Genomic DNA, 16,439 nt, shown 5'->3' with positions numbered 1-16,439 from the left:
TTTTGTACCAAATCTGTCTCCTTTTGATCCAGATCCCCATCATTTTGTACCAAATCTGTCTCATTTTGTACCAAATCTGTCTCATTTTGATCCAAATCCCCTCATTTTGTACCAAATCTGTCTCCTTTTGATCCAAATCCCCATCATTTTGTACCAAATCTGTCTCATTTTGATCCAAATCCCCCTCATTTTGTACCAAATCTGTCTCATTTTGATCCAGATCCCCATCATTTTGTACCAAATCTGTCTCATTTTGATCCAAATCCCCCTCATTTTGTACCAAATCTGTCTCCTTTTGATCCAAATCCCCTCATTTTGTACCAAATCTGTCTCCTTTTGATCCAAATCCCCTCATTTTGTACCAAATCTGTCTCATTTTGATCCAGATCCCCTCATTTTGTACCAAATCTGTCTCCTTTTGATCCAAACCCCCCTCATTTTGTACCAAATCTGTCTCATTTTGATCCAAATCCCCTCATTTTGTACCAAATCTGTCTCCTTTTGACCCCAAATCCCCCCTTTTTTAAAAATCGTCTCCTTGACCAAAAACCCCTCTTTTTTTCCAAATCTTCCTTTTTACCCAAAACCCCCCTACTGTCCCAAACCCCCCCCCACACGATCCAAAACCCCTCACATGGATCCAAACCCCTCCCCTCCGCCTCCCCGACCCTTCACCCGGTCCCGCCTCTCGCCCCCAGGAGCACTGTCTCGGGGGGGGGAACGGGCCCGGTCTTTGAAGGGGGGGAACGACCCCTCCCGCTCAGCACGCGCCTCCTCGACCTCTCCGTCACGCCGCCGCCCGAGGACGTCGCCTTCAGGCAGCGCTTCACGGACTTCATTCCTCAGGGGTGGGTTGCTGGGCTGGTGGGGGGGGGCTGGTGGGGTGGTGGGTGGACTGGTGGGGGGTTGGTGGGGGGGGTGGGTTGGGGGGGGTTGTGGGTGGTTGCTGGGGGGGTGGTGGGTTGGTTGTGGGGTGGGGGGTGGGGGGGGGGGGGGTGGTGGGTGGGTTTTTGGGGGGGGTGGGTGGGTGGTGGGTGGGGTGGTGGTTTTTGGGGGGGTGGGTGGTGGGTGGGGTTGGGTGGGGTTGGGGTGGGGTGGGTTGGGGGGGTGGTGGTGGGGGGGTGGGTTTGGGGGGGGGTGGGTGGGTTGGTGGGGGGTGGGTGGGGGGGGGGGGGGTGGGGTGGGGGGGGGGGGTTTGGGGGGTTGGTGGGGGGGGGTGGGGGGGGGGTTTGGGGGGGGGTGGGGGGGGGGGTTGGTGGGGGGGGGGTGGGGGGGGGGGGGTTTGGGGGGTTTGGGGGGGGGGGGGGGGGGGGGGGGGGGTGGGGGGGGGGGGCGGGGGGGGGGGGGGGGGGCTGGGGGGTGGGGGGGGTTTGGGGGGGGGTTTGGTTGGGGTGGGGGGGGCGGTGGGGGGGGTTTTAGGGAAGGGGTTTGGGTGACTGTTTTTTTTTTTTTGGTTGATTAAAAAAAATGGTTCTATTTTTTTTTTTTTTCTTCCTGACTCTTTGTATTTTCTGTTTCGTTTTCTTTTCTCTTCTCTTTTCCTTTCTTCCTTCCTCTTATCTTCTCTTATTTTTTACTTATCCCTCTTCTCTTCTTTCATCCTCTCTTTTCTTCTCTTCTCTCCTCTTCCCTTCTTTCTTCTCATCTCTTCTGTCTTTCTCCTTCCGTCTTTTCCACATATATCTAGAGGAAAGAACCTGTCAATTTTTTATATATATATTTTTTTTTTAAGGATACTGTCAAAAAATGATCGTTGTCCCCCAAGAATTTTCTTTAAAAAAAAGACCTTTCTGTTCTCCGTGTTAATGGGGGGAAAAAAGGGGAAAGTGTTTTCAAAGGTTTTATCATTATTGTCAAATTTTTTTCTGTATTTTTTTACCTTTTTTCATTATCGTTTAAAATTGCCTTTTTCTGAAATTGACGCCCTCATCACGGGTTTATTTTTCCCTTATTTTATTCTTTTAAAATTTTTATCATAAACCCCCATTATCAAACCCTCACCCGTCATCACCACCTCCTAATTTTTTCATCATTCTACCCTCATTTTCTCCCCCACCCCCTTCACCCTCATTTTCCCCCCCACTCACCCCTCCCCCTCATTTCCTCCCCCTCACCCCCATTTATTCCTCCTCATCCCCATTTCCTCCCCCTCCCCCTCACCCCCATTTCCTCCTCCTCCCCCTCCCCCTTTTCCTCCTCCTCCCCCCCCCCCCATTTTTTTCCCCCCCCTCCCCCTCATTTTTCCCCCCTCCCCCCTCATTTCCTCCCCCCCCGGGCCATTTTCCCCCCCCCCTCACAGATTTGGGGGTGACGGGGGCGGCCTCGTGGCCCCAAATGTTGGGAAAGAAAGGGTTCCCTGGGCAATTCGGGCGAAGGACCCCAAGGGGAAATCTGTTCGCCGTTTCTGGACGCGAGGTGAGGCTGCGGCTGCCTTTGGGCTTGTAAATGGGGTGTGGTTGTAGCTGGCTTTGGGTTGGGGTTGGGTTGGGGGGTTTTGTGGAGGGGCTTTGTTTTTTTGTTGCTACCCTTTGTATTGTTATGGGAATTTTTTATATATATATGTATGTTTAAAAATGTATATTTATGCATATAATGCATATATATATATAATTTTATAATATTAAAAATATTATAATATATTTTATATATTTAATATATATTATATAAAATGGGATGTATGTATGTTGTTTTATTTAGTATTTATTTATATATTTATTTTTATGTATATATTTTTCCCTATATATGTATAAACTTTTTATATATTGCCTATACCAAAGTTATAAAATATTATATATATATATTTTATATAATATATATTTTATATTTAAATTCCCTTTACATAAATACCCCACCCCACCCACCCCCACACACCCCCCCCCACACCCCCCCCACCCCCAAAAACCCCCACACCACCATTTTTATATATTTATATATTTATATTTTTTATTATACATACCCTATATTTATAGGGATAATATATTTTATATTATATTTATTATATTATTTATTATTATTTTAAAGTTTTATATTATATAATATATTTATGTTGTATTTTATTGCATATCCTATCTTTATTTTTTTTATTATTATATATATTATTTTTTGTTTGTGGGGTGTGTGTGTGTGGTTTTGTTTGTGGGGGGGTGGTGGGTGTGTGTTGTGTGTTGGGGTTTTTTATGTTTTGTTTTGTTGTTGTTAAACACCCCCCACCCACCCCCCACCCCCCCCCCCCCCCCACACACACACCCCCCCCACCCCACCCCCCCACACACACCATACAAAAACATATGCAGAAAATTTCTAGTCAAACCCAATAACCTCCCCCTCCCAAAAATACCAGATAAATAGATGATTTGACAGAAAGATATATTTTTAGATAGATAGACTGACAGACAGATAGATAGATAGATATTTAGATAAAGATGTAGATAGACTGACAAATAGAAAGATAGATAGAAATGTAGACTGTTTGACAGATATACATATAGATGGATGGATAGATATATACGGCTATATAAACGTATAATGAAATGTAAAAATAAAGTATGTAAATGATTGGCACCTTCCTGACCAGGAACATTGGCACTGTGGCACTGAAGATGCAGCTTGGGGAGTGCCACACCTCGCACAGCCAGCGAGTGAGTGTGGACGTGTTTGCAGAGCATGGCACCTTTCGGACACTGCTGAGGCACTCTCTTCTCTCCTGGACTCTGGATACGTACACTATACCCGTGCAAAAGGAGAACCAGCTTCACCATACCAGGTAGTGTCGTAGTGTCATTGGTGTGTGTAAAGTAGGTTCACTGTAGGTGGTGGTGTCGTTATGAGGTTTGATGATGGTGAGGAAGGTAAGGTTTCACTATACGAGGTGATCCAAGGGGATTGTCACTATGGTATGTAGTGTAGCGAAGTAGATTCACTATACTGGGCTATGTGCGAGGGTTGTATTCTGACTCTATAGTGTGGCATGTCAGATTCACCATTCGAGGTAGTGTCACTATATTTTTTGTTTATTGTGTGGTAGGTTACATTTACCGACGAGGTAATGTCTGCTGGGTGGCGTATAAACTTCACTATACAGTAAAGGTTCAATTTATGTTTTAAAAGCTCTCCAAAAGCTAAACAATTCAGGAAATTTTCGAACGAATTCATAAAGCACAAAAAAGGCTTACTTCGCTACAGTAAAAGTACATTTACTTTTTGGTAAGTTGGAAGGCAAGAGAAAAGTGATAATATGAAACGTAAAAAAGATAAAGAAAATTCGGATTAGAATTCAAAAGACAAGCCTAAACTGCCTGTATCTATACGTGACAAATTCATTCATATTTTGACGATATGAAAGTCATTAGCAGTAAAAAATATATATATATATATATATATATATATTATATATATATAATATATATATTATATATATATATTATATATATATATAGATACAGAATCATAACACACAGGCCTAAATTGTCCATTTCTATACGGGGCAAATTAATTCAAATTTTGACGATATGATAGGTAATTAAAAGGCAAACAGGATTTCATAAGACGCAGACCTAAACTGTCTATATACACATTAATTAATATTTCAACGATATGAGGGGCAAATCGAACTAAGGCAAATTCATTCATATCTTGACAATTTGTATGGCAACACTAAGAGAAAGAAAGAAACAGAAAATCACGAGAATCAGGCCTAAACTGCCTGTGTGTCTAAGGGAAACACTCATCCAAATTTTCACAAGGCAATGTAACAGTCGAACAGGAATTATAAAACAAGTCTGAACTACCCACGTCTCTACGGGAAAATTCATTCATATTTTGAAAATAAAATAAAAGAAAATCGAATAACAACTCATAAGTCCCAGGCCTAATCTACACATTATACGAGACAAATTCATTCATATTTTGACGATATGAAGGGCAATGATCAAAAAATAAAAAACAAACAGGAATTCATAAAAAAGCCTAAACACCCTAAATCTATACGTCACAAATTCATTCATATTTTGACGATATGAAAGGCAATAAAATAAAAGATACAAAGCAGGAATTCATAAAACACAAACCTAAACGTCCATAGGAGACAAATTCATTCATGTTTTGACGTTAGAAAACACTCTCACACACACGATCGAACAGCAAGCCATAAGGCGCAGGTCTAACCGGCCGTTGTTTCGCCTCCAGGTTCTGCGTGGAGCAACAGGAGGAGATGGGGCAGGACGTCGACGTGTGGCTCCTTCAGGAGGTCCTCGCCCTGCCGTGGCTCCCGACGCGCCCGGAGTTCTTCTTCCAGGTGGGTCTTGAGGCGAGGTGGAGGAGTGGAGGAAGAGGGGGAGGTGGAGGAGGAGGAGGTGGAGGGGAGGAGGTGGAGGAGGAGGAGGTGGAGGAAGAGGTGGAGGGAGGGGGAGGAGGAGGAGGTGGAGAGGAGGAGGAGGAGGAGGAGGAGGAGGAGGAGGAGGAGGAGGAGGAGGAGGAGGAGGAGGAGAGGAGGAGGAGGAGGTGGAGGAAGGGATGGAGGTGGAGGGGGTGAAGAGGGAAATGGAGGTGGAAGAGGAGGGGGAGGAGAAGGAGGTGGAGGTTGATGATGAGGAGGAGCAGGAAGAAGAGGACCAGGAAAAGGAGGAATAGTAGAAGTAGAAGAAAAGAAGAAAAAGAAAAAGAAGAGGAGGAGGAGGAAGAAGAAGAAGAAGAAGAAGAAGAAGAAGAAAGAACAAGAAAATATAGTAGAAGGGTGGACTGGCAGAAAGCTATTTAAAAAAAATGTGTGTGGATATACTTGCACTGAAGATACTAGCACACACACACACGCACACACACGCACACACACACACACACACACACACACACACACACACACACACACACACACACACACACACACACACACACACACACACACACACACACACACACACGCAAGTGACCACGCAAAATATGAAAGCACAAAATTAAGGTCACAGTCTGTCGCTTCACACAACAGACAGCACGATACTGGGAAGCTCACCCACGCCCTTGAATTGATTCTAAATATTTTTTTCTCTTTTCTTTTCCCTCTCTTTATCACTCTGCCTCCTTATCCTCCCTCTCTACTTATCACATCCCTCCACACCTTATTCTATGCTCTTCCTCACCTTACCCCTCCATCTCCCACTCTTTTCCCTCCCTCTCCTTCTCCCTTTCTCTCCCTCTCCAATTCTCTCCCTCTCCCTTTCCTTGTCTATACTTCTCTCTCTCTCCCTCTCCTTCACCCTCACCTCATCCCTCCCTCCCTCCCTCTCCCCCAACCCTTATCCCTCCCTCCCTCCCTCTCCCTCCCTCCCTCCCTCCCTCCCTCCCTCCCTCCCTCCCTCTCCCCTTTACCCATCTACCTCTCCCTCCCCCCCTCTCATTACCCCCTCACCTCATCCCTCCTTCAACGCCTCCGTCAGGCCCGAGTGAACCTGGAATGCGGCGAGGGCGCGGAGGAGGTGGCGGAGGTGGACGTGGAGAGCAGCGCAGACGGAGGACGCAGCTGGTCGTCGCTGCACAGGAGGTGTCTGCCGGGGGCCTGCATGGGCGGCCACTCGGCGCTCACGTCCACCGTCACGAGGCATGCGGTCGAGGGGTAAGTGCGGGGGGAGGGGGGAGAAGGTGGGGGGAGGGGGATGAGGGGAGAGGGAATGAGGGAAAGAGAGAGAGAGAGAGAATGGAAGGAAGGAAAAGAGAGGTATGGAAAGGGTTGTAGGTGGGTGTGGGGGTTCAGGGGGGTTGTGAATAGGTTGATAAAGGTTGGAAATGGTAAGATATTGGAGAAGAGAGAGAATGGGAGATATGAGGAGAAAGAGAGAGAGAGAGAGAGAGAGAGAGAGAAAGGAGAAAGAAAGAGAGAAAGAAGAAAAGAGAGAGAGAGAGAGAGAGAGAGAGGGGAGAGAGGAGGAAGAGGAGAGAGAGAAGAGAGAGGAGAGAGAAGAAAAGGAAGAAAGAGAGAAAAAGAGAGAAGAAAAGAGGAGAGAGAGAGAGAAAAAGGAGAGAGAGAGAGAGAGGGGAAAAGAGGAGAAAAGAGGGGGGGGGGGGGGAAGGAGGGGGGAAGGGAGAGAGGGAGAAGAAGAGAGAAAAAAAAGAGGGGAGAGAGGAGAGAGAGAGAGAGGAGAAGGAGAGAGAGAGAGGAGGAAGAGGGAAGAAGAGAGAAAGAGAGAGAGAGGGGGAAGAGAGAGAGAGAGAGAGGAAAGAGAAAAGAGAGAGAGAAAGAGAGAGGAAAAAAGAGAGAAAAAGGAGAGAGAAGAGAGAGAGGAGAGAAAGAGAGAGAGGGGGGGGGGGGGGGAAGGGGATCGGGTAAAAAACGAGAGGGAATAAAAAGGTTGAATAAGAAGTGGGATGAGAGAAGGGAGAAAGAAAAAAAGAAAAAAGGAAAGATAGGGAGAAAGAGAGAATATGCAAATTACTGTATCTCTCTTTATCTTTTTTATCTTCGTTCTCTTTATCTCTCTCTTTCTTTTTTTTTTCTTTTCCTTTTTTTCTCCTTTCATTTTGCTTTTCCTCCATATTTTAAGCTCCTGTTCCCTTGTCTCTCTTTCGCCTTTCCTCTTTCCTCTTTCTCCTTCTCTCCTTCACTCCTTTCTGTCACCCTTCCCTCTTCCCTATCCCGTCCTTCCTCTCTCCCTCCTCCTCTTCCTTTTTCCCTCCTCCCTCCTTCCTCTTTCCCTCTTTCTTTCCCTCTTCTCCCCTCCTTTTCCCTTCTCCTCCCTCCCTTTTCCTCTTCCTTTCCCCGTCCTTCCTCTCTTCCCCCCCTCTTCCCTCGTCTCCTTTATCTTTTCCCTCTCTTCCTCTTCCCCCTATCCTCCTTTTCTTTCCTCTCCCCTCTCCTTTCTTTCGCTTCTCCCCTCTCCTTTCTTTCGCCCCCCCTCCCCCCCCCCAATACCTCCCGCCCGTAACCCCCCTCCCCTCCCAGCTGGGGCCTTAACCCTGCCTTTGCCCTACCCTGCCCTCACCGCCCACACGCGCCTTCGAGTGCGGCAGGTAACAGGCGGCTCGGCGGAGGCCACGGTCTGGGCGCTGGACAACGTGTTCGTTGGGCGGTGTCCCAGAGGCTGCAGTGGGCGTGGTCTCTGTCAGCAGGATGGGCGGTGCAAGTGCGTCATCTTGTGATTTTTTTTCGTGTGTTTTCTTATTGCAGTAATTGCACATAAATGTTTATGGAAATTGTTGAGTGTTTATAAACCAGTAACCATATTTGGAGGTCAGGAATTGCTACATTGATAAACATTCATAAAACAGTCATAATACATTGATACTGATCAGTATTAAGGCATTGCAAAGATCTTTATAAAACGATTATCATACACAGTAATATTAATCATTTTTTTTTTTTTTATATCTATATATATTTTCCCTTCCAATTCGACATGTAATTTGCTCAATAGCTAAATATTCATAAGCCAATCATCCCACACAATGATTTTAATCAGTATTAAGATATTGATGTATGATTTTCCTGCCAATTCGAGTATTAACATGCTAACATATATATATATATATATATATATATATATATATATATATATATATATATATATATATATATATATATTCCGTGGAAAGGAACTGGGGACCCTACCACGTACTCACTCCAAGAGCATCACAACATGAAAACTACAATTAAGTATCATGCGTGTGACCACGGCGGCTCAGACATGAACCTACCGTTAAATGATGATATATATATTATATATATATATATATTATATATATATATATATATATATATATATATATATATATATATATATATATATTTTTTTTTTTTTTTTTTTTTTTTTTTTTTTTTAGTATCAAGATATTCAAACGCGAACCGTATTCATTCATGTTGACAAATGTATAAAAGGTATGAATGAGAATGAATATCTTCACAATACAAGGGACGTAGTTGACCGGTTTCGATTATGAAACCGGCCAAGTACATCTCTTGTATCGTGAAGATATTCATTCTCATTCATACCTGTTATACATTATTCATACACGTATTTCCTTTTTACTCGAACACTTAGGATACCCACTTCACTTCAGGTATTAAGATACTGACAAATATTTATCCATTTAACTCAAGCATTTATATACTGATACATATTTTTCCCTTTAATTCGAGTATTAAGATATTAACATCCATTTTCCCTTTTAACTGCAGGTGTGAATATGGCCATAGCGGCCCTGCGTGCGAGGATTTCGATAGAGAAAATCCTCTGTATGTGTCTGAACCTTTCACCAATGCCATTTCGGATTCGGCCAACATACTGCAGGTAGGGAGGATTAGGGGAGAGAGAATAGGGTGGGATTAGGGCAGGGATTAGGATGGCGATTTGTGTGTTTGATTAGGGTGGGATTAGGATTAGGTTTAGGTTTTATCTGAATGGATTTTTTTATATTGGACTCGGCGAGCAATCTGCAGGTAGGAAGGATTCGAGGATAGATTGGGGAGGGATTAAGGTATGATTAGCAAGTAGATTTGTGTGATAGATTAGGCCAGGATTAGGTTAGGATTAGGACGTGATTAGTACGTAGGTTTAGGATACGATTAGGATAAAATTTATGTGTTATCTTATATGACTAGGCTTTTATTAGGCTAAAGTTAGATATATTTCCCTGCCGCGGCTTATATATCGAGGTAAGGCTTAGGAATAGATTAGGGTAAAATTAGGGATAAGGATTAGAGTAGGATTAGTGTAGGATTAGGGATAAGGATTAGAGTAGGATTAGTGTAGGAATAGGGATAAGGATTGGGGTGGGATTAGGGATAAGGGTTAAGGAAGAATTAGTATTTTTATTTATACGATTAGTCATGTTTATTAGGCTAAAGTTAGATATATTTCATAGTGTAATTATGTACGGAATATGTATTTCTATATGTGTGGTTATTAGGATTATGAGAGATTATGGAGGGCAGTTTCTAGGTTTGTCTGAAGGTATTTCGGACTTAAGAAACGTAATGTAGATAGATAGAACGTTTATAGAAAAGTGTGTTACATTACGATTATGATTCGTAAAGCTTATGAGATTATGATTATTGCAACTTATTTCTTTTTCCCCTTTTTATACCCCCTACCTCCCACTTCCCTTTCCCTTTTTAAACCACAACTTCGTTATCAATTTTCCCCCCACCGTTTCTCAAACTTCTCCCCCTCCCATTACACTTTTTTACCCCCCCTCTTAAATTAAAACCCCCCCCTCTCCCCCCCCCCCCCCTCCCCTTTTTTTTCCCCCCCCTCCCCCTTTTTCCTCTCCTCCTTCACTCTTCCCCCCCCCTTTTTCCTCTTTCATCTTGTCCCTTCCTTTCCCCCCCCCCCCCCCCCCCCCCCCCCCCCCCCCCCTCCCCCTCCCCCCCCTCCCCCCTCCCTCCCTCCCCCCCCCCCCTCCCCCTCCCTCCCTCCTTCCTCTCCCCTCCCCCTCCCTCCCTCTCTTCACCTCCTCCCTCGCACTCATTCTTCTTTCTTCCCCTCCTTCCCCCCCCTTCCCCCCCTTTCCCCTCCCTTTTCCCCCCCCCCCTTTCCCCCCCCCTTTCCCCCCATTCCTCCCTCCCTCCTTCCTCCCCCTCCTCCCTCCCTCCCCCCCCCCGCCCCCAGGTATCCGGGGGGCCAAGAAAAAGTTACAGCTGTGGGCGGGGGTTGGGTCCGGGACAGCGCCGTGTTTTTTCCGTGGTGTGGCCCGCCCCCGCCGCTCCACCACCGGGACGTGAACCCACCCCCGCCCCCTTTTCCCGCGTTTTCCCTTACGTGGGGGGGGCCCCCCCGTTTGTGGGGTGATGTGATTTTTCGTCGTCGTCTTCGTTATTATTATTAATATTTTTTACATTTTTTTTCTCTCTCGTTTCTTATTATTGGTAGTAGATTTGTTTTATCATCATTATCACTATTATCATAACTATCTTTATTATCCTTATGATTATTATTGTTGTTAAAACTATTATCATTATTTCCATCGTTATCATTTTTATCACTATTATCATCACCATCATCACCACCACCACCACACCACCACCACCACCACACCCACCACCACCCCCACCACCACCACCCCCCCACCCACCCCACCACCACCCTTACCACCACTCCCCCCCCAGGTGGGCAAGTGCCCCGGGCCCGACGCCGCCGCCGAGAGCGTGTACGTGCACTACTCGTGCGACGGGGGCGTGGCCTGGCGCCTCCTCCGGACGCTGCACGCCAGCCGGCACAAGGAGCCGAGGTCAGTGCCGCCGACGCCGCGTTGGCTCAGGTCGTTTGTTTGCCTTACTTGGCGTTCCTTTTTTGTCTTTTAATTGTTTTCGTTTTTTTCTTCTTTTTTCTTTTTCTGCCTTAGTCTCGGTCTCATTTGTTTGACTTTTTTTTTTTCTTTTTTTTTTTTTGTCTTTTAATTGTTCTCGTTTTTTTCTTCTTCTTCTTCTTTTTGGGGTTGTTATCATGTGCGGCACCGGAAGGAATCGAAGGGGATTTTCTCTGACTCTGCTTTGGTCTTTGATACGATTTTTCCTCCTTTTTTGTGTCTGTTTTGTCGTTATTAGTCGTTCGGTGACTTTGCTTGACTCTACTTTCATCACATGTTTTTCTCTCTATATGTGTGTGTGATCTCTGTTTTTTTTTTCGCTTTTTCCTTCGATTCGTTTATCGTTTATTTTTCTTAATTATACTTTGACCTGATTTATTATCTGTTTTGTCTTTTATCTTTTTATTTGTTGTTATTAGTGGTTTGTGTCATTTTTTTTCTCCGTCTTTTTATAAGGGTTAAACTGGTGTTGTCTGTTCTTTTAAATATATATATATATATATATATATATATATATATATATATGTATATATGTATATATATATACATATATATATATATATATATATATATATATATATACATATATACATATATATATATATATATATATATATACGCGTTTTGATAATCCTTTTATTTTCTCTTCTCACGCGTTGCGGAATTTTTTCTTTTCTTTTCTTTTGGTTATTTCAGTTTTTTTGTGTGATTCTGTTTTGTATCTTTTCTTTCTCTTTTGGTTGCTATTCGCCACCTTTCTTTTTTCTATTAAATTCTTTATTCTATTAATGTAGTTTGTTTATATGATTATTGTCTTTGTATATATATATATATATATATATATATATATATATATATATATATACATATATATATATATATGCATCCTCCAACATTCTTTCCTAACGCCTACCCTCTCCCCTACCACACCTCTCGATTTTCTCCAACGGTCCTCTCCAACACTTCTCCACCTTCTCCTTAACCACACCCAACTACCCAACTATCCAACCGTCTAACTATCCAACTATCCAATATTCTAACTATCCAATAGTCTAACTATCCAATAGTCTAACTATCCAATAGTCCAACTATCCAATAGTCTAACTATCCAATCATCTAACTATCCAACTATCCAATAGTCTAACTATCCAATAGTCTAACTATCCAATAGTCTAACTATCCAACCATCCAATAGTCTAACTATCCAATAGTCCAACTATCCAATAGTCTAACTATCCAATAGTCTAACTATCCAATAGTCTAACTATCCAATAGTCTAACTATCCAATAGTCTAACTATCCAATAGTCTAACTATCCAATAGTCTAACTATCCAATAGTCTAACCATCCAATAGTCTAACTATCCAATAGTCTAACTATCCAATAGTCTAACCATCCAATAGTCTAACTATCCAATAGTCTAACTATCCAACCATCCAATAGTCTAACTATCCAATAGTCTAACTATCCAACTATCCAACCATCCAATAGTCTAACTATCCAATAGTCTAACTATCCAACCATCCAATAGTCTAACTATCCAATAGTCTAACCATCCAATAGTCTAACTATCCAATAGTCTAACTATCCAATAGTCTAACTATCCAATAGTCTCCAACCATCCAATAGTCTAACTATCCAATAGTCTAACCATCCAATAGTCTAACTATCCAATAGTCTAACTATCCAATAGTCCAATAGTCTAACAATCCAATAGTCTAACTATCCAATAGTCTAACTATCCAATAGTCTAACCATCCAATAGTCTAACTATCCAATAGTCTAACCATCCAATAGTCTAACTATCCAATAGTCTAACTATCCAATAGTCTAACCATCCAAAACCAATAGTCTAACTATCCAATGCTAACCATCCAATAGTCTAACTATCCAATAGTCTAACTATCCAATAGTCTAACTATCCAATAGTCTAACTATCCAACCATCCAATAATCCAACCATCCAATAGTCTAACTATCCAATAGTCTAACTATCCAACCATCCAATAGTCTAACTATCCAATAGTCTAACTATCCAATAGTCTAACTATCCAATAGTCCTAAACTATCCAACCTCCAATAGTCTAACTATCCAATAGTCTAACTATCCAATAGTCTAACTATCCAACCATCCAATAGTCTAACTATCCAATAGTCCAACTATCCAATAGTCTAACTATCCAATAGTCTAACTATCCAATAGTCTAAAGTCTAACTATCCAATAGTCTAACTATCCAACTATCCAATAGTCTAACTATCCAATAGTCTAACTATCCAATAGTCTAACTATCCAATAGTCTAACTATCCAATAGTCTAACTATCCAATAGTCTAACTATCCAATAGTCTAACTATCCAATAGTCTAACTATCCAACTATCCAATAGTCTAACTATCCAATAGTCTAACTATCCAATAGTCTAACTATCCAACTATCCAATAGTCTAACTATCCAACTATCCAATAGTCTAACTATCCAACTATCCAATAGTCTAACTATCCAATAGTCCAACTATCCAATAGTCTAACTATCCAATAGTCTAACTATCCAACCATCCAATAGTCTAACTATCCAACCATCCAATAGTCTAACTATCCAACCATCCAATAGTCTAACTATCCAACCATCCAATAGTCTAACTATCCAATAGTCTAACTATCCAACCATCCAATAGTCTAACTACCCAATAGTCTACTATCCAACCGGCTAACCATCGAACCGTCGAACCATCCAACCATCAAACCCCCACTCCCCACCTCCCCCAACCATCCCCTTCTTCTCACCCCCACCCCCCCAACCATCCCCCGTCTCACCTCACTCCCACTCACCCCCCCTTCTTTGCACCCCCACTCCCCACCTTCCTCCCCCCACCCTCACCCCCCTCCCCCCGATAAATCCACCCACCCTTTCTCTCTCGTTTCCCACTTCCCCCCTATCTCACTCCCCCCTCCCCCCCTCCAGCCACATCTAAGTGGACCTCTCCCCCCCTACCTCCCTCCCCCAACTGACCCCCCCCGCCACATCTCCCTGGACCTCCCCCCTCTCCCCCCCTCTCTCACCCCCCCTTCCCCCCCAGCCACATCTCCGTGGACCTCCCGGCCGGCGCGCGGGGTCCCGGCTGCCGGTTCCAGGTCTGGCAGGAGAGCCACTCGGGCGCCGGCAGAGACGTCTGGGCGCTGGACGACTTCACCATAACGTCGCAGCTCTTCAACAACATCGAAGTCGATTTCAGTGACGGCGCGGCGGCGAATAGCTCGCTCAGGTGGGTTGTGTGGATGCCGTGGATGTTGTTATAGGAGGCTACGTTTATCCGCGCTTCCATTTGTTAAGCCACACATTTGGCAGATTAGGACAGGCTCGGTGTCTCCGTCCGCTCGCTCCTCAACCCGGAATCCACATCCACCCACTCATCCACCCAGAATCCAGCTTTTGCCATGAAAAATCCACATCCCAACCACTTCACCTATGCCTTGGAAATCCGCATTAACCCACTTATCCACCCGTATCCAGCCCTGCACCATAAGAAATCCGCGTCCCACCTCATCACGTGAAAATCTACATTAACCCTTCTTCCCCCCCCCCTCCCCCCCACAGATTCCACCTGGGCGAGCTCGGGAGCGACCTCTGCGGCCGTGACTCGGCGCTGGTGTTCAAGGGCGTGGCTGCGGGCGGGGGCGTGTCTCGCTTCATGGAGACCAAGTCCATAGGCGTTGGCCCCTCCTACATGATGCAGTTCGACCTCGCCATTGGCTGCGGCGACGGGGCGGGGGCCGGGACGCAGGGGAAGGGGGAGGGGCCAGCCACGGGGGCGGAGGAGAGCAAGGTAAGTGAGGGGATGAGGGCAAGTGGAGGGTAAGGGGAGGTGGGTTGGGGAGAGCGCGTGTGAGGGGTAAGGATAAGGGTGAAAGAGAGGGAGGGAAGGGGACGCGCAGATGAGGGGGAGGGGACGAAGGAAAGTGAAAGGAATGGGGGGAAGGAGGGGGGAGATGGGGAGGAACATACCCAGGGGAAGAAGATGGGGAGGTAGAAGGCTAGGCGTAGGTAAGGGAGGGAGGGGGCAGAGGGGAGCAAGGTAAGTTTCAGGGTGAGATTAAGGGAACATGAGAGGGGGAAGGGGGTGGGTGGGGTGAGGTTGTGCGCAGGTGTGTGTGGGGGGGGGCAGATTTGTGCATTTTTGTTAGTATCTTCTAGACTATTGGATAGTTCAATGTATTAAAATGTTTGAATATCAGTTTTCAGTTAAAGTATATATCAGTTAATTTCTCTAATCATTATTCTGTATTAACCAAACATTTTCTCTTTTTCTCCTTTCCTTTTCACCCCACCTTCCCTCCCCCAATTTCTCCCTCCTCCACCATCTCTCTCTTACTCCTTCCCTCCCCACTCTCCCTCCTGCTCCCCCTCCCTCTTACCATCTCCCCTTTCTCCCTTTCCCCTCCCTCCCTCTCCTCTCCAACCCCTCACCTCTCTCCCTCCCTCTCTCCCTCCCTCCCTCCCTCCCTCCCTCCTTCCCTCCCCCCTCCCTCCCTCCTCCTTCCCTCCCCCTCCCTCCCCCTTCCTCCCTCCTTCCCTCCCCTCCTCCCCTCCCTCCCTCCTCTCCCTTCCTCCCTCCCTGCATCCTCCTCCCATCCCTCCCTCCCTCCCCCTCCCCTCCCGAGTCCTCGCCTCCGCACACCTCCTGGTACTCCCCACCGGCATCACGTGGCAGCTGGTCCAGCGCCCGTGCACGCCCTCGACGCCCGGCTGCCTCAACCACTTCACCCGCGGCACCGTCTACTTCGCCTCCGAGTTCCGCCGCTGGAGGAGGGTCACGCTCAGGCTCCCGAGGCATACCTGGTGAGGGAGAGGGGGACGGGGGAGGAGAGGGAGAGAGAGAGAGACAGAGAGAGAGAGAGAGACAGAGAGAGAGAGAGAGACAGAGAGAGAGAGAGAGACAGAGAGAGACAGAGACAGAGAGAGACAGAGACAGAGACGAGAAGAGAGAGAGAGCAGAGAGAGTGAGAGAAGAGAGAGAGAGAAGAGAGAGAGAGAGACAGAGAGAGAGAGAGAGAGAGAGAGAGGAGAGAGAGAGGAAGAGAGAGAGAGAGAGAGAGAGAGAGAGAGAGAGAGAGAGAGGGAGAGAAACGGACAGAGACAGAGAAAGCGAAACTT

The 16,439-nt window shown here is 45.4% G+C and overlaps 3 protein-coding genes across 3 annotated transcripts in view; all 3 read left to right on the top strand.

The window, feature by feature from the left end:
• Positions 1–2,372: 2,372 nt before the first annotated feature.
• LOC119574918 (reelin-like) lies at positions 2,373–6,608 on the top strand. The gene is made up of 4 exons (XM_037922190.1): positions 2,373–2,415; positions 3,575–3,763; positions 5,185–5,293; positions 6,429–6,608. Exons 2-4 carry the CDS (start codon positions 3,600–3,602, stop codon positions 6,606–6,608), a joined length of 453 nt encoding a protein of 150 aa, XP_037778118.1. The 5' UTR covers positions 2,373–2,415; positions 3,575–3,599.
• A 100-nt stretch (positions 6,609–6,708) lies between these two features.
• On the top strand, positions 6,709–9,326 carry LOC119574917 (reelin-like). Its single transcript, XM_037922189.1, has 3 exons — positions 6,709–6,724; positions 7,928–8,108; positions 9,161–9,326. The coding sequence occupies exons 1-3, from the start codon at positions 6,709–6,711 to the stop codon at positions 9,309–9,311; spliced, it is 348 nt and encodes a 115-aa protein (XP_037778117.1). The 3' UTR covers positions 9,312–9,326.
• A 569-nt stretch (positions 9,327–9,895) lies between these two features.
• Positions 9,896–16,439, top strand: part of LOC119574916 (reelin-like) — a 48,045-nt gene continuing 41,501 nt past the window's right edge. The window contains exons 1-5 of the mRNA XM_037922187.1: positions 9,896–9,955; positions 11,090–11,211; positions 14,365–14,550; positions 14,883–15,115; positions 15,947–16,124. Coding sequence (XP_037778115.1) covers positions 9,896–9,955; positions 11,090–11,211; positions 14,365–14,550; positions 14,883–15,115; positions 15,947–16,124 — 779 coding nt within the window. The remainder of the gene's footprint in view (positions 9,956–11,089; positions 11,212–14,364; positions 14,551–14,882; positions 15,116–15,946; positions 16,125–16,439) is intronic.

Source organism: Penaeus monodon, chromosome 7, assembly GCF_015228065.2.
Source record: "Penaeus monodon isolate SGIC_2016 chromosome 7, NSTDA_Pmon_1, whole genome shotgun sequence".
NCBI classification, from domain to species: domain Eukaryota; kingdom Metazoa; phylum Arthropoda; class Malacostraca; order Decapoda; family Penaeidae; genus Penaeus; species Penaeus monodon.
Note: the sequence above shows the minus strand (reverse complement) of the source record. Positions and strands in the feature narration are given on the sequence as shown.

Bases quoted from the DNA above. Each gene is read 5' to 3' on its own strand.
- LOC119574918 (XM_037922190.1), top strand. From the start codon at position 3,600: ATGCAGCTTGGGGAGTGCCACACCTCGCACAGCCAGCGAGTGAGTGTG. The intron at 3,764-5,184 runs GTAGTGTCGTAG...TTTCGCCTCCAG, and splicing joins AACCAGCTTCACCATACCAG to GTTCTGCGTGGAGCAACAGG. The intron at 5,294-6,428 runs GTGGGTCTTGAG...CGCCTCCGTCAG, and splicing joins GCCCGGAGTTCTTCTTCCAG to GCCCGAGTGAACCTGGAATG.
- LOC119574917 (XM_037922189.1), top strand. The intron at 8,109-9,160 runs GTGCGTCATCTT...TTTTAACTGCAG, and splicing joins CAGCAGGATGGGCGGTGCAA to GTGTGAATATGGCCATAGCG.